A 26826-nucleotide genomic window follows, 5' to 3' on the forward strand; every position below is an offset into this window, starting at 1 on the left:
TTTAAGCATGGTAAATAAATGTGTTTCATCACAACCAAGGGTTTTTTTTAACTATTATATTTTTTCTCCACAATCAATAAAGTATAATTTCACTCGAAATCCATTTCTATGAAACCTTTGCCAAAAGTATTGAAATTCCTCAAATGGCAATGCGCTACATGGGCGTGGCATGACTTAGCTCTCAGCATAATCCAGAAAGTGTCCCACGAGATACACATGTCAGGTAATGAGCGGCACCTGCCTTCGTGTAGCTTTTGCCGTTTAACCGATTGCCATAAAGTACGATTTAACAGCGGCTGAAACCTTTATTTTTTCCTCATGATTTTTGGCTTTGTAGGGTCGACATGCTCGACTGCACGTGAGGTGGAGATGCTAAGGAGAGGAGGAGACAAAACTTATCGAGGCGATCATGTTGAAATGCGTGAATTGGGTTTGGGTTTGGGTTTTCGGGCTTACGGGCTTACAGGCTTACTCTTCACTTTCAACTGGTGAAATTTTCGTACTCATCGCGGCTGACCTTGATCTGGGTCCCAAGCTGTGGAGAAAATAATGCAGATGGGCTCTCATCATTTCTTATGCTTATGCAATGCCAAGTGTGTTTGTATATTTCTTCTGGCTATTTATGACTGCATTGCGTAATGTTTGAAAATGCGTGTAAGTTGGGAATTCCCATCCATTTTTATAGGTTTTGCCACCCTACGAAGTAATTTCATCTTATTCGTAGATCTTGTTATTCTAAAATCTCATTAAACAATATATATGCCACTTGCGGAATTCAATCGACATAAATGTTTGTCAACAATTCAGCTTAGATTATGCAATAACTGAATCGACAAAGTCACAGGCAAATACATATTTCTGAAACAAAGCAAACAATAGCTCAAAATGCATTTATTTATGCAAAGAGACAGAGACGCACCACAAAAAAATAAACGAAATTTCCGTGCCAAAAAGATTTTGGCTCAAGCTGTGGCGTGTTTGTGTAGCTAATTAGATGGGAGTTAGGCCAATCCATTCGACGGCCATTCAACGCAAAGTGGTGCAAAATGATGAGCAAGCTAAAAAGATGCCACCCATCACCCACCTGCTCCCCTACGTGCACCACTTTGGCCACTTAACATTCGTGATTGCATGCTAAGCAGGGCGCAGTCAATGAGTCCATTTTTCATGTGACCTAAAATATGCGCTTAAAATTCCTTTTTACAAATTTTAAGGAAATCCTATTGACTCCAAAGTGTCATCGTGTTATCTCATAATTTTCTAGGCAGTAGTATGCAGGTTTGTCTTACATGTTTGTATCACACAGTTTTTAAAGTTATCTAAGGAGTTACCGTTTTGTAAAGTTTTCAAGATTTTTTGGCTGCAGCTTTTTTTGTTACCAAATCATGTTAATTACGCACTTAAATTGTAATTTTTGTTATAAATTCTATTGTGCTCAAGGTCAAGACATTTTTATAATAACCAATTTGTTTACAGTTTTTAGTGGCTCACTACTTTTTAATGCAGCCATAGTCGGTATTGAAAGATTAACATTTCTTGTAGCTGAAAGGATATACCGATTTCGACTTTCTGAAGTTGACTTCCGTTCTTGTTTTAAAATACTTATATTGTGACTCTAACAAAAAAAACAATTATTTAAATATTTCAAAACACTATTTTAACTAAAATAAAGGTTTTTTGAGTGTAGAACTGACACCGGACCAACAAATAAAGACTCGCCACTCCGTCTCTCTTCTGGGGCTGTCTCTCTCATCGAATAGAGTGGATCGGCGCGGCTCTGGGCTCGTATATAAGGCGGGGTTCCCCAATGTGTCTGACATTCCAGTTGATCAGTGCCAGCCGATCGGTCGGTAGAGAAAAGAAGCGCGTCGCGAGCCGAAAAAGAAAATCGAATCCACAGAAAGTGCCAGTGTGCCAGTGCATAGAGTGTTAAATTAACAAAAATGAAAGCTTTTATTATCGCCGGAGTGTGTGTGTTGAGCGTGCTGAGTCTGGGATCTGCTCAGTTCCAGAACGGACGCCTGGAACCACCAAATCCGCAACTTTGTGCCCAGCGTGTCATTCACGAAAAGACTCCCGACGGCAAGGGGTGAGTCCGCAGGATTGACCTCCTTTAAATCGGGTTCATCACAAGATTTGTTTTTTTCCTCCCTCCCCCCCCCCCCCCCCCCCAGCTACTTCTTCTCGTGGCGTGACCCTCAGCTGAAGGGCGTGGAGGAGGACTGGCTGACGGCCAGGAACTATTGCCGCAGGCGCTGCATGGACTCCGTTTCTCTGGAGACCAGTCTGGAGAATGAGTGGATCAAGCAGTATGTGGTGCGCGAAAATGTAAGTACAAATTCCAATGAAAAGATAACCGAAATTATGCATTTCAACTTAAATATTTTAGTTTTATAAGTAATTAAAACTATTAAATTGTAGTTAGTTAAAAAAGTTTAAGATATTGAGCACCCAGTACAGAACAGTTGTTTAGACTTTTGTAGCCAAATTATAGTAAAGAAATCAAAAGACTTAAGCAACAAACTAAGAACTGGATATTTAAAAAATCAAAGAAATCAAATCAAATATGTGGGTTAGCTTTCATAATTATTTACAATGTTTGGCTGCAACGAAATCACGAAATTGTAAAGTCAATAAATCGGATAATCGACCCACCCCAAAAAAACTTTATATAAGCCCATTCAGCCAGGCAAACAAAACCAAACCCAAGATAATTAATTTGCCTTTCCTTCACTGCACCTGTTTGATTAAAAGTTAAGCTTTGATAAATAGATCAAACAAATGATCACATTAATTCACCGAAATATGCAACTCATTGAATATTTATAAATGTTTTCGGCGAAAGCTATTATAGATGCCTAGTCAAACACTTGTATTAATAAACGTAAATATACCCTTTCAAAGTTGTTTTTTACACTTCAAAGATGAAGTAGGAGACAGTCACGAAAGCTTGCCAATAATTTATTTTGTCTGCATTTATCAGTTTTTATCTTTACTATTTGTTCACCTGTTTTGCATGACATTATGTCACCTTTTTTCATTTGTTTGGTAAGTTAAATAACGTCCGTTTAGCCGCGTGTGAAGCATTTAGCGCGTTTTGTTTGACAGCTCGGACAAAAACTGACCTTAATATTGAGGATGCTGAGCCACACGAAATTAATGGCGAAATCTGACATTAACATCGCTCTACAAAGTTCAATGTGAAATTACACATAAAAACTGAACGAAGAGACACAATACGATTCGTAAATATACAAAAACTTTCCCAGTTGTTGCCTTTGTAATTTCGCACACGAATGGAGTCTCTTATGCTGTTACGCAACACTCTTGAGATGGACAAGTGTCAAGTTTAGAGTTGTGGTCAGGCAGGCTCATCTCACATGCCATCTTCCAGCTCATTGCCCACCTCTCGTCTCCGTTTTTGTGGCATGAGAAAGCAATGTTGGGCAAATTGAAATCGAAAGTTCATGTGTGCGGTGGGAAAGCTTGGCCGGAAAAGCTACTCAACAAAATTACTTGGCGAATTAGCAAACTCTGAACACGCAAACGGATTCAATGCTGGCGAATTTTGCGTTTAATCAAAGAGGAAATTAAACGCAAACCAATGACTTGTGTTAAAAAACTAAGAAAGAAAGAAACGTATAAGTATTTTGGTTAAACTTTGATATAGGGCATTTAATTTTATATTTAATTAAATATATTTAATGCAAATATTATGATTTCCCCCAGTTCAATTTTTTTTAATAATTATTTTATTTAAAATAACCTATTTTAAAAAGGTTTTTCTAATTATTCTGTTTCGAGTTGAGTTGCTTTAAGCAGCCTCATTTTTAATTTAAAGAATTGGCCAATTGACCGACATATGACTCATTTGATAGTTTCTAATGAGGATGCACAACTTTCCACTACTTTTTCCGGCAACGAAGGCGTTTGCCAAATATATTGCACCTTATCAACCGCCTTGATTCACTTTTACTTAGCCCGTGAAAAGCCTGTAACCGACAGGTGCACAAACACAATTCACTGGGGCTTCCGCCATGGGGCAAATGCATTTATTGTCCGAGTTTTAAACAATTACGAAGCCCACTTCCACCGCCAATGAAACGCTAAAACCGCCACCGACAAAACCAAATTCAATGTCCATTAATTTGTTTCGACTTTACGCTCACTGGAGTTTTCCAAAAGGGCAGACAGCCCGATCGGATCGAGTCGTCTGGGTCTTTGTTCGTTTGCCTCTTTTACAAAACAATTTTTATGGCCCATCGGGTGAAAGTGACTGATGAGCGCTAAGCTGCGGCTTCTGCTTGGGCCTGTGCTCACCTGAAATGTTGACAGTATCGGGTGCGCCAGCTCCAAAAGGGCGCGGACTTGGAACGGTAATGGGAATGGGTTCGCTTTCAGCGATAATGATAGTTGTTTGGGCGTGACAGGCCCATAAGAGTTGTTGCATGGAATTTCTACAACTACTTTTTCGATGCCAACGCTGCATTTTCTTGCGTTGGCGCAATTGATTGGGGAAATCTGTTTCTTTTCTAGGGCAATGACCTATGGCAGCTTTATTGATTTATCTTTCTTACAATTTAAAAATTTTATACAATTTACAAATTAAGTTTTGGTACACTTTGCACTGAAATTTCATAAAAAAGGTTCGTAAATTTGTTTGCCCACTGTAGATTGAATAAATTGTTGTTTTTCACTTATTTTAAGTCCTTGTAGCTTATAGTTTTTAATAGAAAATACTGAAATGGGCGTGTATGATTCTTAACCGTCAAAATTTGATAAATGATTTTTTATGGAAAATATGTTTGAGGTTTTTAAAAAAATAAATTAGGAATTTTTTGTAAACTAAGTTATTTAATTTTTATTGCCAGAAATTTGATACATATATTTATATATATATTTATATATATATATATATATATAATCATGCCCCTTTAATAAACGGGCAGACATTTTTAGGTACTTTATTTAACATCCTTATATTTTTAATCATTCTAAAATTTTGAAACCTTTTTCTGCACGTTTTAGGTGAAATACATCTGGACCAGCGGCCGCTTGTGCGACTTCAAGGGCTGCGACCGCCCCGATCTGCAGCCCACGAACATTAACGGCTGGTTCTGGACCGCCACCCTGCAGAAACTGGCCCCCACCACGGAGCGCTCCCAGGGCGACTGGTCGCCCACCGGCGGAATCGGCCTGCCACAGCCGGACAACCGTGAATACAAGCAGAACGGAGCCAGCGAAAACTGCGTTGCCCTGCTAAACCAGTTCTACAACGATGGAGTGAACTGGCACGACGTGGCCTGCCATCACAAGAAGTCCTTTGTTTGCGAGGAGAACGACGCCCTGCTGAAGTACGTGCGCTACACAAACCCCAATCTGCGCATCTAAGGAGGAGACTGGAAGGAGCATAAGGACGAGGGCTGGCGGAAGGTCCAGCGACTCTCCAACTAAAACCAAAAATGATATTCCCTTAAACGACAGCGGCAAACGATGATCGACGATCGACGTTTGCTAGCTTTTATCCGATTATCCTAAAAGGCGAACAGTTTTCTGACATATGATCCTTTTCCTGGTAACAACCTTCAAATTCTCTGTGCTCTATTCTGTCTCATCAACTAGTTTAATTTTTAATTTTGTATTAATTTATGATTTGTTTAATTATAATAAAACATTCGAAACGATTTTTAAAAGTGATCTGTGGTTTTATTTCCTTGAGTTTTTTTGCATAGGGTTTTGAAAATTTTAATGAAATGCTCCAGGTCTTGTATTGCCTTTGATTTGAAGTAAGTCCAAATTGTGTCACAGACTTTAAGCCACTTGGAAATTATAGCAACGCATGGTATTAAGCTTATATAAGCTGAGCAAGCCCTTGGACTTCTTCCTTTTTTCTTAGTTTTAAATAAAGTTGCCGTATTCAATGCTGAATATTTTTAATATTTTATTGTCTATTAAAAAAAATTTCTACTGCATTAAAAATTCCTCGCTATAGCACGTTATTATTTACAATAAATATTACTGTGATGCAAAAAGTTTTAAAGCAAACGACAAACATTATATTAAACGGGTTGAATTTTTTGTATAAATACTAGTTAGCTTAAAATTGACGAAATGGTGTTGTAACTTTCCTTGCCACACTAGCTCTATTTCTATTTCTATTTCTATTATTTAAAAGAAATTTATCAAAATCAATAAGAAAACAAAAACTAAAAGTCGAGTTAAGCGACTAAAAGAGTCTGTTTAATCTGTAACTTATTTGAAAGTTTTCTTATAAAGGTTTTTTTAGTGTAATCTAAAAACTGATAATAAACAATCAGCCTCTCTTTAAAATATGGGTTCTAAAAAACTATTTATTTAAAGAGCATGTCCTAAATTTAAAATGCTTTTTTCCACAGAGGAACAAAGTAAACTTGGCGAATTTACCAGTGCTTGTTTTATTTATATTGAAAACATATTTTGTTTTTGTACATTTTTAATTTTTTATTTGAGGCTTACTGGTTGCTGGAAAAGTGTTAAAGAATTGCCTGTTAGTATGCAGCAAACTGATTGTGCATACACGGAAAACTTGATCGCCCAGAAGTATGCAATGATTTTGTTCAGACTTGGCAGCTTTTCTTATTTTACATATGTATGACCAACAAATCAACAGACAATATGAACACATGCAAATAATTTGGACAGGCGACCACAATAAAGAAAAAACTCTTTGATGAATCTTAAAAAATGCCGGCCAGTTTGACCAGATCCAACAGCGAGTGTGATGGCTTTTCACTAGGATCCCCTTCCTGACCATTAACTGCACACGAGGGAAGGTCTCGCAGGATATCATTACGGGCCCTGTATGCCCGACATTTGTCCAGCACGCGCTCGAATTCCGCCACGGCGAATTCTTGTGAGGCAGAGGCATCTTCCGGCACCACTGAAGCGTCCCACTGGGCCCGTTGAGGCTGCTGGACATCGATGGTTAGCCCCACCACGCCGTCGGCCGCATTGATGGTGGCCACTGCTGCTCCGGCTCCCTCAATCATGGCCAAAACCAGACAGCCCACGAAAGCACTGTTGGCCATGGCCCGAATGCCATTGCGGGCAGCCAAAATGCCGCCCGTGGCTGCTCCACTGACGATCGAGTTCCAGGCATCCTCCTGCTGGCGATAGCCGACCATGACGCAGTCCACCGTGCTGAAGGTGGCACCCCAAATGGCGAAGCTGCCGGCGATGGACGGAGTCCTCATCTTCACCGAATCTAAGCCGCTGTATAGGCCGCGTCGTAGGCCGGACGGAGCGTTACGGAAACCCTTGATGAACTCGAACAGCGATCCTCCAATGGTGCCCATCATGAAGGCGCATCCGCAATCCTCCACGATCCTGATGGGACACGGCTGGCGATTGTACTCCATGATCGCTAGTCCCTGTACCTATATATAAAACTGGGTATTGCTCTCCGTACAATACAATTGTATTGACTTCTATTCGAAAACGTGTATTTTTGAGTTGATATTAAGCTTCTGACATTAGAATCTTCAATTAGGATAGATTTAAGCTGGCAGATAAAAAAGTATCTTTAAAAAAACAAAAAAAGGAAGCGAGCTTCGGCCAGTCCAAGTTTATATACCCTTGCATCTTTGGCAAAAATGAAACATTCTACAAAACTACTGTATTTCGGTTTATATTTGTATATTTTTAAAAAAAAATGAACCTCAGTCGATTTTCCGCAGATTTTTTTAAACTTTTTCCATTGTCCGACTTTAAAAAATTTAAACCAAAGTACAAATAAAAAATTAATATATTTATTGGTGTCGAATATGTCTGCTTTTCTGTGTTGCAAACTTTTGACTGAATTTATAATACCCTCTAAAAGGGTATACAAATTCATGTGAATATAATGGTAAAAGAACCCGTTTTGGAATTAGCTTACCTTTGAATGTATGAAATTATTTCATTAGCTATGTGTGTTTTTTAAATATATAAATAAACAGACTTTTAATTATTATTAAACGGCAATACAATGGAATTTAACGTTCCTAAGCTTAGATATTTATTGGTATGAAACAAGAGTAACAAATTTGCGAGACTTAAATGATCAGTTGTCGAAGTACTTTCGGAACTCCTGGCAACCAGCCCAGTTTTCCTCCCAACCGGGTGTGAGTTTTTTGGCCTGCTCATACCAGCGGGCCACATTGGCATACCGCTTGAAATCGAAGCCGGCCACATCGAAGGTGGAAACGGTGGCCAAGAAGGCGATATCGGCCAGGCTATAGTCCTCGCCAGCGCTGAAGGTCTGTCCTTCAAGGAAGGTGTTCAGGAACTCGAAGGCGACCTCGATCTTCTTGAAGTTCTCCTCGTTGGCAGGCTTCTTTAGGAATATCTGGGGATAGTAGTATTCGGCGAAGCTCTTGTAAAGGGTACCCATGTCGAAGTACAAGCGCTGGTTAATCAAAGCCTGCTTCTGAGCATCCTTGGGAAAGAGCTTGTCGTCCTTGCCGTACTTCTCCACCAGATAAACCATAATAGCACGCGACTCCCACAGGGCAAAGCCATTGTCGTCCAGAGTGGGTATCGTGTGCTGGGGATTGATCTTCAGATATTCCGGCTTGAACTGCTCCCCAGCACGGGTGTTGATGATCGTCTTCTTGTCGAACTCCACACCCAGGGCCTTTGCTGTCATCAGAACAGAGCGGCAGGGAGCAGATCCGGGTCTGTAGTAGAAGTCCATTTCACGGATGAGGGAGCTCTGCAAAAACCGCAATTCATCAAGATCAGAAGGTGTCACAGTCACAGTAGATGAATATACAACAAAATAGCAATAGCTAATCACTTTCTTTGATGGCACCCAGTGGCATTGGTTCGGTGACGCCATCACCATAATAAATGGACAGAAATAATAATAATAAAAGTTTTTTCGGTGGCCGAACTTACGAGATAAGTAAAAAAACACTCGGCAGCTCTGCTGAAGACGAAACACGGCAAACAACTGAATAATACTCGACGGCTTGGCTGTTTTTTATACACACAACCAAAAAGATAATATTTTGTTGACTGATGGATCAATTAAGTGCAGGTGATAATTGGCAAATATTTTTATTTGGCCGATACGAATCACTGCTTATAGGAAAGAGGTTTCTAGAAGAACAATATAAGATTGATTAGTTGTCAGAACTGAGTAAGTTTCACTTTATTTTGATTAGATTTCACTCAACGTATTTTAGTTTGTTTCAGGTAGAATGTACTTTATGCAAGCCTAAAATATTTACAGCTGTTTGCTGTAAATAACCTTTGACTTTAATTGTTTTTGTTATCAGCAGACTCATACAGCAGCTTATATTATAGCAAACTGGCACGTCCCATAATCTTATCGCATTGAAAAATGTTTGAGCTGTCGTACCTCAACGAATTTCACAAGAGCTCGGCCCCCTGGTCTTATCAGAACCCATAAGTCAACGACTCTATGACAATATTACTCTGAAATAACACCAGATATGAGTACTCTTTATTCGAACAGTGCGTTAAATTCGCCATGATAAACAATCTACAATTTGTTAACTAGAGCCAAATCATTGTTTGTCCTGAAGGCCGCCCAGATACAATTTCTTGTAGTACTCGCAGCCCACCCAGTTCTCCTCCCAGCCCGGAATCACCTTCTTGGCATTATCGTACCACCTGACCACATTCGGATATTTTCCAAAGTCATACCCTGTTATTTCAAAAGTGGATACGGTGGCCAGCAGGGTAAAGTCGGCCAGAGTCAACTTGTTGAGGGCTGCATACTGCTGATCTTCCAACAGAGTGTTGAATATATTGAAGGCTGCATCGATCTTCTTCAGATTCTCGGGATCAGCCGGCTTCTTCACGTCCTCAAACAACTGGGGAAAGTAGTAGTCGACATAGCTCTGGTAGAGAGGGCCCAGGTCGAAGAACAAGCGATGATTCACCACGGCCCTCTGCTGGGGATCCTTGGGGTACAGTGGGTCATCCTTGGCATACTTTTCAGCCAGATACATCATAATAGCGTGGGAATCGTGTGCTGGGGGTTGATCTTGATGAACTCGGGCTTCAGATGCTCACCGGCATCCAGGTCGACCTGCTTCTTGTTCAGCTCCAATCCCAGTCATCAGGACTGAACGGCAGGGTGCCGAGTACATCATATAGTAAAAGTCCAACATGATTCCTTCACGAGCTATAAAATCGTACTAAATTAATATTTGAAAAGAATTAATCACATAAAAACACTAGTTGAAACTTATCTCAGCGACTACTAGTTTTGTTTTACAATTCAATTTGTATATCAGTTTGCAAACAGGTCTATATAGGTAAAAAAAAAAAGTTATTCATTTCTAAGTTGGAAACGAAAGGGCATTAAAATTTTGATTGAGATTTTCGTTAACCAACTTATTTTTTCTACTTGCTACCTTGCTATTAGTAATGTCTATAAATCAGAATCAATGATCAATATTTACATTTTTCCCGTACTCTATCAATATGATAAGATTATTAGTACATTGTATTTTCCAAACATTGACGTAATCATATATGTAGCTCTAATGCCGTAAACCTTTCTAGTAATAGATTATGAAGCTTTTAATTTCTTGAATAAAATAAATTCAACAAAAAACATTTAAAGAATTGAATAATTCATTTTAGTTGGATTTGTAGACAGTGCTTGCTCACTAAAAAAAAAATTATTAATATGTATGGAAAATATATCAAATTTTATATATATTTGCAGATTCTGAACTATTTTACTAATATATTTAACTTGTGTAATTTCCACCTTTTCTTAAGGGTTTCTAAGTCTCTTTATTTGTGGCTTCCTCCCTTCAAAAATGTACACTGACGCACAGCCGGCAAATAGTGGAGCTTTTATTGCTTTTCTCGTCGCGAAAGAGACAGCTATAGAGAAATTCAATTTCGCATGCTCTTGCCGAGCACCCTTTTTTTTGCTGAAAGAGAGAAAAACGCGCCATAAGAGCATCATTATCCAATTGTTGCTGCCCACACCCAACCCACTGTATAGCATATATTATAGACATCTAAAACACATTTGCATTTGTGCATTCAAAAAAGCGAACACTTATTTATTGTCTTCGGAGACAGGCGAATTTGGAATTGTTGCGTGAACGTGAAACGTGAACGTGAATATAAATACTACATCAAATGTAAGGGTATTAAATGGGTGGTAATATCAGGCTTATTCGAAGAACTTCTTGAACTCCAGGCAACCGGCCCAGTTCTCCTCCCAGCCGGGGGTGACCTTCTTGGCGTTCTCGTACCACTTGTTGACGTTGGCGTACTTGCTGATCTCGAATCCGGCCACCTCGAAGGTGGAGACGGAGGCCACCAGGGCGATGTCGGCGACGGTGAGCGAGTCGCCGGCGGCGTACTCCTGTCCCTCCAGGAACGTGTTCAGGAACTCGAAGGCCGCCTCGATCTTCTTGAAGGCCTCGGGATCGGCGGGCGCCTTGGCGAACACCTGCGGGTAGTAGTAGTTGGCGAAGCTCTGGTACAGCGTTCCCATGTCGAAGTACAGGCGCTGGTTGATCACGGCGCGCTTCTTGGGGCACTTGGGGTACAGCGAGTCGGTCTTGCCGTACTTCTCCACCAGGTAGACCAGGATGGCGCGCGACTCCCACAGCGCGAACCCGTTGTCCACCAGCGTGGGGATGGTGTGCTGGGGGTTGATCTTCAGGAACTCCGGCTTCAGCTGCTCGCCGGCCTGCAGGTTGAGCAGCTTCTTGTTCAGCTCAACGCCCACGGCCTTGGCGGTCATGATCACGGAGCGGCAGGGGGCGGAGCCGGGCAGGTAGTAGAAATCAGCCATTTTACTGCAAAAAAAAAAAAGTTAAAAAATTCGAGGTTATTAACGTATTCACTATTAATTTGGAAACGCTTTATAAAGCTTTATGTACTGGGTAAAACTAAAATATATTTTCCATTATCAACACAATTTTATTTGCTATGAAGCAGTATTTTAATCCATTGCATTATTAATATAATGGACCATAAGCACAGGGCAAAAAAATTAAAATAAAAAGTCCGCCATATTACATTTGATTTAAAGAACAACGTCATTTTATGAGCTATAAAGAAGTATTTTAATCCATTGCGTTACAATCATTGTACAATAAACACTAAGAACACGACAAGAAAATTAAAAAAAAGCCCGCCTTGTTAAATTTGATTTAAAATTTAATTTGATTTTATCCTAAAGAAACATTAAAGAATACCAAAAGCGTCTCACACATTTGTAGAATATACATATTTAATTTGTTGTTTGTCTGTTCTAAATCTTTTTTATATGGCATGCAAAAGGAGCACAAAAAAGATCAGAAAAGATATGCCGTAATTAGACGCGCTCTATAATTACGGGTTCAGACAAAGGCCGACTTTAATTGGGCCGTCATTACAGAAATTCACTTGGCAAAAATATTCCCACCGAATGTATGACATCATTTCTGCCAGGTTCTTTTAAACTATTAGCGTTTTTTGGTAAATTTCCATGTATATTTATGGTACATATTATTCTTTTCTTTTTTTTTTTTTTTCGCCCAGTCACAGACACAATCACAATGGTTATATTGCAGGGTAGAAAACTTACAGTTTTGTTTGTTGAAATCTCGCGATGTACACTGTACCAAATGACAAGCAGCACTGAACGGAATTCGGAGAGCGGGACCGCTTTTATAGCAATCGCTGGCGGTCGCCATAATGCCGGCAAACAAGAGTTGTTGTTTGACGAACCGCGGGGCGGTGGCGGGCAGGGGGCGTGGCGGGGGGAGTCACCATTAAGAGAGACAGGCGCTAGTTGTTTTCGTGTCTGGGGTTTTTTTTTTGTCTTTTATTTTTCGCCTTGCCCACACATACTCAGCAATATCAGGCAAAAATGTGACGTTAGCAGCTTGATTAATACTAGTATGTGTAGACGTGTGCAAGTGTGTGTGATCAATTGGTGGTTGCACACTGCCACCTACCACCCCCCAAAAGAAAGCTGCAACTTTCTAATAATCCTCCATTGGAACGACGCCTTTTTCCTCTCTTAAGAACATATTTTTTCGGATTTATATCATTTTCATGCCCCTGCAGAGGGCTAAGTGTTTTTAAAATAAGCTTTTTCCCAACCCAAAAACTTGAAAGGGTACAACAATATTTAATGCACTCAATTTGCTTGGATACACATTTTTGCATTTCTAATGAACATCTGTGCGCTTAAAAATAAATTCCTCTTTCATAGTGGAAAAAAGCAAAAAAAAAAAAGTATAATTATGGCAAACAGAAACCAGATAACAACTGAAGCCGGCCGGCAAACATTCATATCAGGCAAACACACAGCAACAGTTGGCGAGAATTCCCAAGTGAAATGTACATATGTATGAACATTTAAACAAATCGCAAGATACTGTACTTGCCAACTAACAAGTTCACAAAAATGTAGCCATACTATGATGAGGACTTTTGCAATAAGTTCTGGCTACAAATGGGTAAAACCCAGTTTAATGATCGTTACCGCAGGATAGATAGATGTCAAAGCCTTGGCAATTTATGCGTCAAAGGGACATGCTAATCTCAAATTACAAGTCCACACTTTTTTATGTATAATTATCTTGATGACCAGCGCAGCAATTTATCGATTGAATTGTATTGTTTGCGTTTTGACGGCCTTGGGAAGTTAGAAATAATTGTTATGGTCACATTACATGAAAGGGAAAATGGAAACGAGCCTAACTTTTATTTCTTGGAAGTATTCGATACAATCGGAGCATTGCTCTCGAATATTCGTGTTTAATTTGCTGGGGGTGGCTTTTTCCAAATAAACACTTCTTTTTTATCAGTTTCACAATTGACAATACCAACTATCAGCATGACCAGGCAAAATATTTCAATATCAAGTAGGAAAAGCATGAAAGAGCACTTTCGTGGGCGACACGTCAAACAAATTGCTCTCTCTATCTCTTAAAGTCTAGAACAATCCACACAACGCTTGTGAAATCAGAAAGCCCCAAGACTCAGACCCATAGAATTACTCATTTGAACATAATGCCGAAATCCACTGAATCATGGGAAACACGAGATCGTAAACACAATAAGTTCGCCAATAACTGGTTGGGTTAATTCACTAAAAGTCGGCCCAAAGTGTAGCGTAAAATGTAGAGAAAGGTCACAGTGTTTGCCGCTGCAGATCAAGAGAACCAGTTAGACGGCATTGGCCAGGTATGCGTCACAAACAAAAAAGGCAGAAAACCTAAACTAGTCGAAGAGTAAGGACTGAGAGATTTGGATCACCAAAGAGAGCAGATGGGGCGAAGAGCCCCACCGATCTCTTATTTCCACAGCATCGGAAAGTTTGCCGGTCTGCCATATAAACACACACATATCACCCGATAAATACTTTTTTCAATTCCGCTCGCCGGCGATTCTTATTTTGTGTACAGCTGCGTTTACTTTTGCTTCAGTCTTTCACTGATCTTGGCTTGAGAAAAGGCAAATAACATTTTGCAAAAATTGTATTTAATTGTTGGAGAAATAAAAGAATAGAATCTTCTGTTTGCTTATTTATAGACATTAAATAAAATGTTGGACTTTTTTTTACATTTCAAATTTTAAAGCTAACCTTATATTGTGAATGTTAATGTGTCCACAAATACGTACATACATTAATCACATTATCTTTTCAATTAACGGTAAAGATAACCCCGAAGCAACTTTGCAGCACACTCAAAGGTGCAAAATATTCCATGGCCGAACTAAACAATGGTCTACATATTTTTATTCATAAACAAATAACTAGGTTTTATCATAATTATTGGGTTTTTTGTGATTAAATTGGTGTTATAAAATAAGTTCTTGATTTTATTTATTTTACGTAACTAATGAATCATAAGGGGGAAAGTGAGTGCAAATGGTTTAAAGCTTTTCCTTTATTAATCAATGCTACACCCAACAATATTATCACTTCAAAGTGACAATGCCTTCAATCCTAAATATGTACATATGTACATATGTAAAAAATTTCGAACAAATAGTCGATTAGTCATAATAGTAAACCACCTTAAATCACTCCAATTCCTGTATGATAATAAATGTATGTATGTATAATATATATTTTAATAACAGCTCAGCCTATGTGCACCTGAAATTATAATTAGAGCCTGTTAAGCTCCCAGCGATTCATCATGAGTACGTTTCTCCAAGCCGAATATACGGAAATGTTCCGGTTTCCCGTTTCCAACGTTTTTCCCGAGTTCGTTTGCCACAAATTTTAGGGTTTAGGTCGGTAAATGCTTGGCAAACAATAAATAGATAATTATTTTTGTAACTTGTAGGTGTAATTGTAGTGTCCTAAAGTTGTCCTTACTGTGTAAGACACAACTTAAATATATATAGAAAGTAAAAACCAGAACAGACCTGATAGTGATGAAAAAAATAAAAAGACTAAACATTGTGGTGCCCATTTGGCTGTATAAGTACCAGCCATTGCTGCTCCCAGTCAGTTTTCGTTCTCGCCTGAAGGTAACAACACGTTAGCGCATTTAGACATGGATTTCTACTACATGCCAGGTAGCGGTGGATGCCGTACGGTCATCATGGTGGCCAAGGCTCTGGGACTCGAGCTGAACAAGAAACTGGTGAACACCATGGAGGGCGATCAGCTGAAGCCGGAGTTCGTGAAGCTGAACCCCCAGCACACCATCCCCACCCTGGTGGACAATGGATTCTCTGTTTGGGAATCGCGTGCCATCGCCGTTTATCTGGTGGAGAAGTACGGCAAGGATGACTCCCTCTTCCCCAAGGATCCCAAGATGCAGGCCGTGGTCAACCAGCGCCTGTACTTCGACATGGGCACTCTGACCGATGCCTTTGCCAAGTACTACTATCCCCTTTTCCGCACCGGAAAGCCGGGCACCGAAGAGGACTTCAAGAAAATCGATACCGCCTTTGGGTTCCTGGACACCTTCCTGGAGGGACAGGACTACGTGGCCGGAGACCAGCTCACCGTGGCCGATATTGCCATCCTGGCCAATGTCTCCACTTTCGAGATTATTGACTACGACTTCAGCAAGCACACCAATGTGGTCAGGTGGTACGCCAACGCCAAGAAGGTGACTCCCGGATGGGATGAGAACTGGGAGGGTCTGCAGCAGATGAAGGCTTTCTTCGAGTCCCGTGTGGCAGCTGCAAAGTAATTGATACTCAGATAATTAACTTTTAAATTAGACAGAAGAAATAAAATAAATTAAATAAAACTACATTACTTAGGAGCATTTATTTTTTATGTTTTAAAATTGAAAGGGTAATGTTAAAAGGTGTATGTGTTCGTGTGAGCATTGCTTTTAAAAATTCAAAAAGTTAAATATTTTTCAACACCTTTTCGGACGTTAAACAATTTTTTTAAAATTTTGAGGTGCTTATAGTTTTAACAAATAAATTATTGGTATATATACTTATTCATTATTGTTAAGCAATTCACTTGCAAAATAATAAATATTTAACGGAATAGACTAACATATCTTTATATAAGTAAAGTTAGGTTCTATCTTTTTGGAATTTATTCACATTTTTTCAATATATATTTAAACTTCATTTAAACTTCAGTAAAGTCAGTATTATCTTTCCTTCTTGAAGATAATTTCATTATTTCTAGCTGACCTACATCATTCACATGTTTTATGATTCATTATAGCTTATTATTTTTAATAGTTCCACATCCCTTATAATAATAATAATAATAATAATACTAATAAATAACAAATAGGTACCTTAAAAATGTGATATTATTTTGCTAACTTGTGTACGTGTCTCTCTGTCCAAAAAAAAAGACGCACCCGAAAAATGAAAAGTTTGTTCTAATCATGACTGTCATTTTCCAGTAGGGCAAGTATAAACAAATGGAAAGAGATAATTTACCAGCCCCTTGCTATATACCATATGTACATATGTAGCTGACTAGCTTTTGCCGGTTGTAGTCAGTTATCGTTCTTGACACCCGCGGATAGGCTTTTGTTTCCAAATTTGAAATTAAAAGTAGTGCATCTTGATTTCTCTCTGCTTGTTAATGTATCTTAAAATATTATTAAGCCATACATTTTTATTTAAATAAGAGAAAATATAAATTTATATTTTATACATAGTAGCGAAGTTTTAGTTTAAAACTTTCCCATCAAAGGAAGATAACATTTGTGTTTGATTGCCTGTAAAAACATTTTAAGTTAAAGTGTTACAAAACGTTTATAATAAAAGTGCTTAAAAGATTTTAACAAACAACAATTTACAAACAATTTTTACAGCTTTTTTGTTTCTTAGTTTTATCCTTATTTATATTAATTGTTTATTTAATAACCTCAAGCCTCAAAAGAAGCGTACTAAGCTCATTTGTTTTATTTGTTTTCAAGCAATTCTAGAAGCTGATTTTACAGAGAACACAATAACGAAGAAATTGATATGATTTTGTGCCCACCCATACATGTAAAACATTCACTCTCACGAGTAAAATCAATTAACAAGGCAAAGCAAAAATACATAAAACAGAGAGAGCTATTTTCGCCAAAACAAGTGTGTGAATTAAGCTTTATAGGTTGAAACCCGTGGGGGTCTTAAGCAGTTCTATTTTTCCTATCGGACGAGCAGCACGATACGATCGCAGTCTTTAAGATGGATCTATACTACCTGCCCCTGGTCAGCGCATGTCGCTCCGTTCTCATGGTAGCCAAGGCGCTGAATCTTGACCTGAACAAGAAGCTATTGAACACCCTGAACAAAGAGCAGCTGAACCCGGATTTCATCAAGATCAACCCCCAGCACACCATTCCCACGTTGGTGGACAATGGCTTCGTCATCTGGGAGTCGCGTGCCGTCGCCGTTTACCTGATTGAGCAGTACGCCAAGGACGACTCCCTGTACCCCAAGGATCCCAAGAAGCAGGCCGTGATCAACCAGCGCCTCTATTTCGACATGGGCTCCATGTATCCGTCGTTGGCCAACTACTACTACAAGGTGTTCATCACCGGCCAGTACGGCAGTGAAGAGGAATTTAAGAAGGTCCAGGAAGCCTTTGATTTCCTGAACACCTTCCTGGAGGGCCAGGAGTTCGTGGCTGGTGACCAGTACACCGTGGCCGACATCGCCATTCTCGCCAGTGTCTCCACTTTCGATGCCCTCGAGTTCGACCTCAGCACGTACCCGAATGTGGCCAGGTGGTACGCCAATGCCAAGAAGATTACTCCTGGCTGGGAGGAAAACTGGGCCGGCGCACAGGATGTGAAGAAGGTAGTCGATGAGAAAAAGAATGCAGCAAAATAGTGTAATTGTCTTCCTCAATCATGAATTTTTCATATTTTTATATTTAAAATAAATAATTATTGTTATTTGCCTATAAATGTGGAATTGCTTTAAATATTTTTAAATATTTTTTAAGGTCAAAAAATTTGTATTATAAACTTGAACCCATCGTCGGGATGCAGTCATAATAATTGTATAATCACAGAGCTTAAGCACAGAGGATTGATAAATTTGATACAAATATTACTAATATACTGCTTATTTAATTAAAAAAATCGCGGAGTCTTATTTGCTTGTTAAGCCTCCGAACCACTCATATGTAGGTATGCCAATGTTCACAATCACTAACCAATGATAAGAGCTAATTGCTCTTCCACATAATTGTTATAGTTTTGGGCCATGAATAATATGCACTTATTAACTAAAATACGATGAGTGGCCATTTTCGAAGCGAGCAGTACATGCCAGCAGTACATGAGATTTCGCAACCATTTGGCAATATAAGAGAGAACCATGGCTGGACGCAATCAGTTGTGCTTTTTCTCTTCAGCGAACAGCACGCAGTAATCGCACTCGCAACATGGATTTCTACTACGCACCTCGTGGAAGTGGATGCCGTACGGTTATAATGGTTGCCAAGGCCCTCGGTCTGGAGCTGAACAAAAAGCAGCTGCGACTCTCGGAGGGGGAGCACCTGAGGCCAGAGTTCCTGAAACTCAATCCCCAGCACACCATCCCCACGCTGGTGGACAACGGGTTCGCTATTTGGGAGTCCCGTGCCATCGCCATTTATCTGGTGGAGAAATACGGCAAGGATGACTCTCTCTATCCCAAGGATCCTCAGAAGCGTGCCTTGATCAATCAGCGTTTGTTCTTCGATCTGGGTACACTGTACGATTCGTTCAAGAGATACTACTACCCATTCGTCCGTACCGGTCAGTTTGGAACTGCCGACGATTTCAAGAAGGTCGAAGCCGCCTTTGAGTTCCTGAACATTTTTCTCGAGGGCCAGAACCACGTGGCTTGCAGCCAGTTCACCCTCGCCGACATTGCCATCCTGTCGAGCGTTTCCACTTTCGATATCGTTGAGTTTGACATCAGCAAGTACATTAATGTGGACAGGTGGTACGCCAAAGCAAAGAAATATACCCCTGGATGGGAAGAGAATTGGGAGGGTCTGCAGCAATTGAAGACTGTTTACGAGGATCAAAAGGCAGCTGCAAAATAAAACTTTGCTAAATATTTATTTTACTTATTTACCTATAACTTGAATCTTAGCAAACGTGTGCACTTACAAATAAAAAAATATTAAATTGATCTGCATTTAATTGATTTTTATTTTGGGTATTTTCTCTTCTTTTTTCTCTGCCAATCAATTGTGTTTAAATAAAATCTACTTTCGATATTAAGAGCAAAATATCTCTTATTTTTTTTAAATTCATTGAAACCGAGAACTATAAATTTACAAACAAATGTACATTAAACCACCTGTTCGCTATCATAAACACAATCAACTCACAATCAGGAAAACAAACATAAACAAGTAGAGAGTGATAAGATTCCTAAGTAAAGTGTGTTTTTCTGCCATTTTTCTCAGTTCAAGTTCTTCTCTCCAGCGAGCAATACGACACAGATATGGATTTCTACTATACGCCACTGGGCAGTGGATGTCGCATTGTTGTTATGGTGGCAAAGGCCGTCGGAGTTGATCTGGCTAAGAAGCATTTGGATACCTCGAAGATGGAGCACCTGAAACCTGAGTTTCTGAAACTAAACCCCCAACACACCATTCCCACCCTGGTCGATCATGGATTCCCTTTTTGGGAGTCTCGTGCCATTGCAGTCTATTTGGTGGAGAAATATGGAAAGGATGACTCCCTTTTCCCAAAGGATCCCAAGATCCGTGCTGTAATTAATCAACGCCTTTACTTTGACATGGGCATCTTGTACGTGGCTTTGGCCAATTACTACTACAAAGCTTTTGCCACTGGCCATTTCGGCACTGCAGAGGAATTCAAAAAAGTGGAAGACAGTTTCGAATTGTTAAATACCTTTTTAGAGGGTCAGGACTACTTGGCCGGTGATCACCTCACTGTGGCCGACATTGCCATTCTCGGAAGTGTTTCTACTTTTGATGCTCTTGAGTTCGACTTAAGTAAATATTCCAATGTGGCCAAGTGGTATTCGAATGCAAAGAAAGTTACTCCCGGCTGGGAAGAAAACTGGGAAGGTGCCTTGGAACTAAAAAAGGTAATTGATGCGAAAAAGAATGCAACAGCAAATTAAATTTACTTAAAAGATGTAGTTCTCCAAATAAAAATAAATCAAGACCTGTGAACCCTACAAAATTTGCATAATTTAAGAGAAGGGCAAATTCAAAATCTATCTTCAAATTCTATGAACTTCTATGAACCGCAAACTTATATCAACCAGGGTCAGCATAGTACTTGAAGTTCTGTATTAAGCAGTTTAATCGGAACATGTTGTCTGTTTCTGCGAATACGGATGTTTCCAGAATTAAATGGGCAGTTTGAGTAGGGCATTCGTTCCTCGTAATCATAAAAGTTTATTTTTGATAGTATATGATCAGGCATAAATGTTTGGTAAAAAATAATGACGGTGACTTACCGGCTGCCGTTAAGGAAATGTTTACTTTATTTGTTGCCATGACAGATAATGGTTCAAATTTAATTAAGGCGCTTAGAATTATTCAAGTAAAAAATTTTCATTTTTGGAATTATTAACCGAGCAGAGTAAGAGTAAGTATTCTCTATTTCTCCTTATCCAAAAATTCATTTATTAAATATATATTTATATTGGATCTAAAATGACACTATTATTTTTTTCCGTAATCAGTAATTAGGTCTCTGAGTCAGATATAAACATGATTTAATGTTTTTATTATATCTTTTTACATAATTTCTTATTCGATATGTAGTTCCAGGTCAATTAGTCACAGCTAAAGCAAACAAAAAAGTGAGTTCTAACAATGACAAACACTATTCGAATAATCTTAGTTATGGGCGATAACAGAGCAGCTATTTTGCTATATATACGGCGGGGCTCTCTAATAGCGTCAAGTCAGTTTACTATTTGCACTCCAGTACCTCGCACGGTATACTCGATTTCGCAATGCCCAACATGGATCTCTACAATATGCCCGGTGCTCCGACCAGCCGTGCCGTTCAGATGACTGCCAAGGCTCTGGGCCTCGAACTGAACTCCAAGTTCATAAACACCATGGAGGGTGACCAACTGAAGCCGGAGTTTGTGAAAATCAACCCGCAGCACACCATTCCCACCCTGGTGGACAACGGATTCGCCATCTGGGAGTCCCGCGCCATTGCGGTCTACCTGGTGGAGAAGTACGGGAAGACCGATTCCCCACTCTACCCTAAGGATCCCCAGAAGCGAGCTGTGATCAACCAGCGGCTGTACTTCGACATGGCCATCCTGTACGACGCCCTCACCAAGTACATGTACCCCCTCTTCCGCACTGGCCAGCTGGGGGATCAGGAGTCGTTGGACAAGTTCAATGCCGCCCTGGAGTTGCTCAACACGTTCCTGGAGGGTCAGGACTACGTGGCCGGCAGCAAACTGTCCGTGGCCGACATCGTCATCCTGGCCACCCTGTCCACCATCGAGATGATTTCGTTTGACTTGCAGAAATTCCCGAACGTGGAGAGGTGGTACAAGAATGCCCAGAAGGTCACTCCTGGTTGGGCAGAGAACTTGGAAAGCCTTAAGCAGTTGCAGAAGTTCATAGAGCAGAAGATGGCAGAAAAGAAGTAAATGGTTAGGATAATTTAATTTATAAATAAAAATCAATGAAAAGCAAGATAGCAGTGGAAAAATTGTTATGGAAGAAAATTTTCTTATTTGATGTGTAAGCGCTCTTATAATTTTAAAAACTAAAACTCGTGAATGGCTCTATTGTTTATGTTTTCTTTAAAAAGTCTGCGACGAAAACTTGTCAAGCCTTAAGCAGGCGAAGAAGTTTTTGGAAGAAAAGCTAGCGGAAAAAAGTAAACTGTGGATTGTTAATAACAACTAATTGATGCGCGTAATTTATAAATGTTAATTTTTTTTGTTTGCTTTATCATACTGACCCAATGTCGTGCTATCACATGTGACTTAAGTATTAAGAACTCTACTTGAAGAAAGTATTTCCAATCGCTTAGAATCAGATTAATAATTTCGATTAATTATTTAATAACCGCAAATCAAAGAAACTGGGGTATCTGATAAGAATGAATAATTACTTTTAGCTCAAGGACAGGGAACCCACCATTTGTACCTGTGTTTTCAGTCATAATCTTTTTTTTCTAACGATTAAAAAAATTAATGGCATGCCGATTAGTATTCTTATCTGGATTTTTTTGTCCACTAAAAATCTTTTAAGCAAAATCAAGAACGATCGCTGAATAAATTGCCTATAACCATATAGTCAGTTTGATCAAAATTTGACGGACATAGGATATAGTAACCGGTTTGGATCAAACTCAAATTAGCGATATAGAAGGAATGGGTCGGGCACGCGCCTAATGATACTAATCAAGAGTATCTAATAAGGAAGTAAATTTCATAAAGTCGGAAATGTCTCAACCATACCATACAATACCATAAATAACAGTAGAAAGTAAAACTATCTCAAACATTGACCTCCATAAGCTATTTTCACATTGTTTAACATTTGACCCCTCGATTAACAATGACATTTGTGTCACATTCGTGACTTTCTATGCGGTCACACACCCCTAACGACATACCATCAATTTGTAATTACTGCATTCAAAATAAATGATATTTTTAAGTAAATTCAGATTGGTAGCCGTAACTTTTGCACGCATGTACCCCTAAAAGTATATATGGGCTCATTAACTGGCCATTAGCTAAACACTTCTAATTACACCGAAGCGTTATCACCGATAGCAATAGCACTCGGGAAAGTCGCCCGACACTGGATGACTTATGTATATATGGAAATCGATTTAATTTCGGGCGTCGTGTGCACTGGCTATAAAAGACGTTGGCATTAATTCGCTGCGGTCAGTTGAGGTTACGATTCGCAGGACTTTTCACCATGGACTTCTACTACCATCCTTGCTCGGCTCCTTGCCGTTCCGTCATGATGACAGCCAAGACCCTGGGCGTTGAGCTGAACATGAAGCTATTGAAGGTCATGGACGGGGAGCAGCTGAAGCCGGAGTTTGTGAAGCTCAATCCACAGCACACCATTCCCACGTTGGTGGACAATGGGTTCTCCATCTGGGAATCCCGGGCCATTTTGACTTACCTGGTGGAGAAATACGGACAGGATGACTCTCTTTATCCGAGCGATCCCGAGAAGCGGGCTGTGGTCAATCAGCGACTGTACTTCGACATGGGCACCCTGTTCCAGAGTTTCATCGAGGCCATCTACCCTCAGCTCAGGAACAAGCAGCCCGCAGATCCGGAGGCCTTGCAGAAAGTGGACAGCGCCTTCGGGCACCTGGACACCTTCCTGGAGGACCAGGACTATGTGGCTGGAGACTGCCTCACCGTGGCCGACATTGCGCTCCTTGCCTCCGTCTCGACCTTCGAGGTGGTCGACTTCGACATTGCCCAATATCCGAACGTGGCCAGGTGGTACGAGAATGCCAAGGAGGTCACTCCCGGCTGGGAGGAGAACTGGGAGGGAGTCCAGATGATCAAAAAGTTCGTCCAGGAAAACAGCCAGAAAGATTGATTTGATAAAGTGATCAGCACCGAATTATACCTCAGCACAATGTTGCCATATATGGTTATATTGTACTAACACAAATAAACTCAAAGATTGTATGTTGTATTTATAAGCGGACAGCGTCTATATGCCCACAGGGATTGGGTATTTTACAAGATAGATAAAGTGGGTTGGCCAAGTAGACTGTTGTGCCACACACCCACTAAGATTAAGATTGGCCTCTAAATATTGTTTGTCAAATATAATTTTTATCTACATTCAAACAAATTTAGAGAATTAAACATATTTCAGAAAAGTAACCTTATATGGCTTTATTAAAAACTCCGAGCTATACAAATTTTTCTTGTTCATTTGCTTATCAACGAATACTTCTTAATTTTTTTTTTTATGTTATATTTATAATTTTTTTTGCATAAAAATAATCGGAAAGTTTTGCTATAATTGTTTAAAAATGGGAATAAATATAAATGACCTTGAAAAAATTTTGTTTTTTGTTAATAAACTTAAAGTATTTGTTTTATTTACTTTAAATAATTCCTTGACTGTTACTTAATGTTTAGATAAAGACTAGTGGCAATATGAATCGGTTACATTAATCAGTCTCTATTAAAAATTCCAATCTCTGATATGGCTCATAAAAGTGAGATTGAGTATCTGTTAGCTCTGAAAATTCCACGATTGCAGTTTAATGCACGCGATGATTTTACTGACAAATATCTTTGTCCCCTGGGGCCCCTTTTCCCCTCAGAGAACTACGAGTGGATTGGGCCGTTGACCGGCCGACTATTAGAACAATCGCTAGATTAGTTAGCTAACAAACGTGCTGTTTGTGGCATTGAACAAGTACGAATTACATATGCAAGTGCACACATGTTTAACATAGCTCACAATGCCATAAAAACCTCGAGAGGGTTGTCAGAGAAGTTCTGAAAATAATATTATACTGAAGTATATATATATATATATATATAAGATGAAATAAACAATCAACAATACATAGCTCATCTTTTCATATGACATTATAAAACAAATATATATTTTGGTGAAATAATTAATTATCTTAAACTCTAATCTTTTTCATGTCACCAAAATACATTATTTAAACGAAGCTTGATTTGATTCGTAATGCTTTACGATATAGGGGATAAATACCTACCTTAGACTCCCATTAAATTGTTATATTTGCCACCTTTAAACAAACCCATGTGAAAGACAAAAGTGAAATCGTTTTTATAGCGTCATTAAAAGTATATTTTGCATTCCACCTAATTTACGAGCCAGCACTAAACCTACATCCCATTGCGCCATCGCTAGTTGGACAGCTCGGTCACCGCCTCCGAAGCCTCCACTAGCTTCTGGAGCTGGCGGTACTTCCGGATGGCGTTGCGCACGAATTCCGTTGCCCGACGCACCCGTTCCGGGGTCATCTCCTCGGCCAGCATGCGACCCACGTCCTGGGCTCCACCGGTGCGCAGGATATTCACAGCCCGGGCGGGTATTTCGCAGATGGGGGTGATCCTGCACAGGGCACTGGTGATGGCGCCGCCAAAGAGGATGATCCCCACGGCGGACAAAACCACGGCGGCGATGCGGAAGAGCGTGGACATCAGGATCGAGGGCAACAGGTTGGAAGCGAAGGCCAGCAGGGGATTGGGGGACGCGGAGGAGTTGGGTTGAGTGGCCACCACAGAGGTGCTGTCCGATTGCCCGGCCACGTTTGTGGGCACCAGAAATCCCTCGTAACCCGACTGCACCACAATGGGGCCCGGATACGGATAGATGCCAGGTGCTGCTCCCGGAACAGGAGACGGATAGGAACCGGCGAACGGAGCATAGGCTCCGTACTGACTCAGATACTGCTGGAAGGCCTCGGGCGTGAGGATTCCTCCGCCGTAAATGGTGGTGGGATCAATGCTGCTCCCACTGGCCACATTGTCCGGCTGTGGACAACAAAACAGGAATAGATTAGTAGTTTTCACAAATCTTGGTCTTACTTATTTTTCACTTAAACTTAAATTTATTTTAAATAAAAATATTTATAAACATAAAATAAAATATTTATAAATATTTATATTATATTTATTTATATCTTAAAAGAAAAGAAAAAAAAGAAAGAAAAGAATATTAAACAGGAATATATAGTAAAATTCTTGGTAAATCTATTTATGACATAGTTTAAGAAAAAATCTAGGAAACTAATGACAATTTGGTAATATTTGCAAAAATCGTTAAAACAAAAGATGGTATAATAATTATTCTTGTTATTTTCATTTATTTGTATTACCAAGAACAACTTTAAATTTATTAGTGATTTAGCTTAATTTATCAAAAACAGGAAATACAAATTAATTTCAAGTATATGAAATGAAAAATAGCGAATACATTCAGATGAAGATTTTTTTAAAACTGACTACAACGAGATTATATTCTAACTTAAAGAAAAGATCGATTTAAATCACTTTCCTTTTCAAAATCGAGGTGCTTGATAGTATGAATTATTTTTTATGGAACATTATATGATGTACTCACCACCGCTGTCTCCGAATTCTCCGTGGCTGGGGGGATGGTTTCGTTACTGGTTGCAGGGGCTGCATCCTGGGGTGCACTGTTCGCCGCGCCGCTCCCCTCGAGCAGCTTGTCCGACTCCTCGATGGTGTTGGGCGTGGCAGCCGGAGGAGCAGCATCCAGGGCGGGCAGACATAGCGATCCCCGTACCATCAGCACCAGGAGCAATAGCAATTGGGATCTGCACTTTTTCGGGAACATCTTCTTCGCTTGGATTGGAACTGACAACTGATCCTGGCTAAGGACCGATCAGTTCTCTTATAGCCTCGTTT

At 39.8% G+C, this 26826-nt stretch overlaps 11 protein-coding genes across 11 annotated transcripts; 6 read left to right on the forward strand and 5 right to left on the reverse strand.

The window, feature by feature from the left end:
* Positions 1-1803: 1803 nt before the first annotated feature.
* Positions 1804-5697, forward strand: LOC128252174 (uncharacterized). The gene is made up of 3 exons (XM_052979684.1): positions 1804-2089; positions 2175-2328; positions 5029-5697. Exons 1-3 carry the CDS (start codon positions 1944-1946, stop codon positions 5389-5391), a joined length of 663 nt encoding a protein of 220 aa, XP_052835644.1. The 5' UTR covers positions 1804-1943; the 3' UTR covers positions 5392-5697.
* A 793-nt stretch (positions 5698-6490) lies between these two features.
* Positions 6491-7530, reverse strand: LOC128252173 (probable mitochondrial import inner membrane translocase subunit Tim17 3). Its single transcript, XM_052979683.1, has one exon. It carries the CDS (start codon positions 7395-7397, stop codon positions 6717-6719), a length of 681 nt encoding a protein of 226 aa, XP_052835643.1. The 5' UTR covers positions 7398-7530; the 3' UTR covers positions 6491-6716.
* Positions 7531-7978: 448 nt separating this feature from the next.
* LOC128252179 (glutathione S-transferase 1-1-like) lies at positions 7979-9338 on the reverse strand. Its single transcript, XM_052979690.1, has 2 exons — positions 8917-9338; positions 7979-8731 (listed from the first exon to the last, which is right to left on the reverse strand). The coding sequence occupies exon 2, from the start codon at positions 8711-8713 to the stop codon at positions 8081-8083; it is 633 nt and encodes a 210-aa protein (XP_052835650.1). The 5' UTR covers positions 8714-8731; positions 8917-9338; the 3' UTR covers positions 7979-8080.
* Positions 9339-9462: 124 nt separating this feature from the next.
* Positions 9463-10188, reverse strand: LOC128252181 (glutathione S-transferase D1). Its single transcript, XM_052979693.1, is given in 3 exon segments — positions 9463-10006; positions 10009-10103; positions 10105-10188. Coding segments are annotated over 3 exon segments (606 nt in total). The 5' UTR covers positions 10161-10188; the 3' UTR covers positions 9463-9551.
* Positions 10189-11043: 855 nt separating this feature from the next.
* LOC128252180 (glutathione S-transferase 1-1) lies at positions 11044-12711 on the reverse strand. Its single transcript, XM_052979691.1, has 2 exons — positions 12593-12711; positions 11044-11819 (listed from the first exon to the last, which is right to left on the reverse strand). Exon 2 carries the CDS (start codon positions 11813-11815, stop codon positions 11186-11188), a length of 630 nt encoding a protein of 209 aa, XP_052835651.1. The 5' UTR covers positions 11816-11819; positions 12593-12711; the 3' UTR covers positions 11044-11185.
* Positions 12712-14442: 1731 nt separating this feature from the next.
* LOC128252187 (uncharacterized) lies at positions 14443-18496 on the forward strand. Its single transcript, XM_052979699.1, has 2 exons — positions 14443-16157; positions 17617-18496. The coding sequence occupies exons 1-2, from the start codon at positions 15528-15530 to the stop codon at positions 18286-18288; spliced, it is 1302 nt and encodes a 433-aa protein (XP_052835659.1). The 5' UTR covers positions 14443-15527; the 3' UTR covers positions 18289-18496.
* A 289-nt stretch (positions 18497-18785) lies between these two features.
* Positions 18786-19590, forward strand: LOC128252177 (glutathione S-transferase D4). The gene has a single exon (XM_052979688.1). The coding sequence runs from the start codon at positions 18848-18850 to the stop codon at positions 19493-19495; it is 648 nt and encodes a 215-aa protein (XP_052835648.1). The 5' UTR covers positions 18786-18847; the 3' UTR covers positions 19496-19590.
* A 263-nt stretch (positions 19591-19853) lies between these two features.
* On the forward strand, positions 19854-21015 carry LOC128252176 (glutathione S-transferase D5-like). The gene has a single exon (XM_052979687.1). It carries the CDS (start codon positions 19903-19905, stop codon positions 20551-20553), a length of 651 nt encoding a protein of 216 aa, XP_052835647.1. The 5' UTR covers positions 19854-19902; the 3' UTR covers positions 20554-21015.
* A 214-nt stretch (positions 21016-21229) lies between these two features.
* On the forward strand, positions 21230-22189 carry LOC128252175 (glutathione S-transferase D7-like). The gene has a single exon (XM_052979686.1). The coding sequence runs from the start codon at positions 21400-21402 to the stop codon at positions 22057-22059; it is 660 nt and encodes a 219-aa protein (XP_052835646.1). The 5' UTR covers positions 21230-21399; the 3' UTR covers positions 22060-22189.
* Positions 22190-23241: 1052 nt separating this feature from the next.
* Positions 23242-24119, forward strand: LOC128252178 (glutathione S-transferase 1-1). Its single transcript, XM_052979689.1, has one exon. The coding sequence runs from the start codon at positions 23351-23353 to the stop codon at positions 23993-23995; it is 645 nt and encodes a 214-aa protein (XP_052835649.1). The 5' UTR covers positions 23242-23350; the 3' UTR covers positions 23996-24119.
* A 1094-nt stretch (positions 24120-25213) lies between these two features.
* LOC128252166 (uncharacterized) lies at positions 25214-26777 on the reverse strand. The gene is made up of 2 exons (XM_052979670.1): positions 26519-26777; positions 25214-25929 (listed from the first exon to the last, which is right to left on the reverse strand). Exons 1-2 carry the CDS (start codon positions 26753-26755, stop codon positions 25300-25302), a joined length of 867 nt encoding a protein of 288 aa, XP_052835630.1. The 5' UTR covers positions 26756-26777; the 3' UTR covers positions 25214-25299.
* Between the last annotated feature and the right edge of the window lie 49 nt (positions 26778-26826).

This window comes from Drosophila gunungcola, chromosome 3R, assembly GCF_025200985.1.
Source record: "Drosophila gunungcola strain Sukarami chromosome 3R, Dgunungcola_SK_2, whole genome shotgun sequence".
Taxonomy (NCBI): Eukaryota; Metazoa; Arthropoda; class Insecta; order Diptera; family Drosophilidae; genus Drosophila; species Drosophila gunungcola.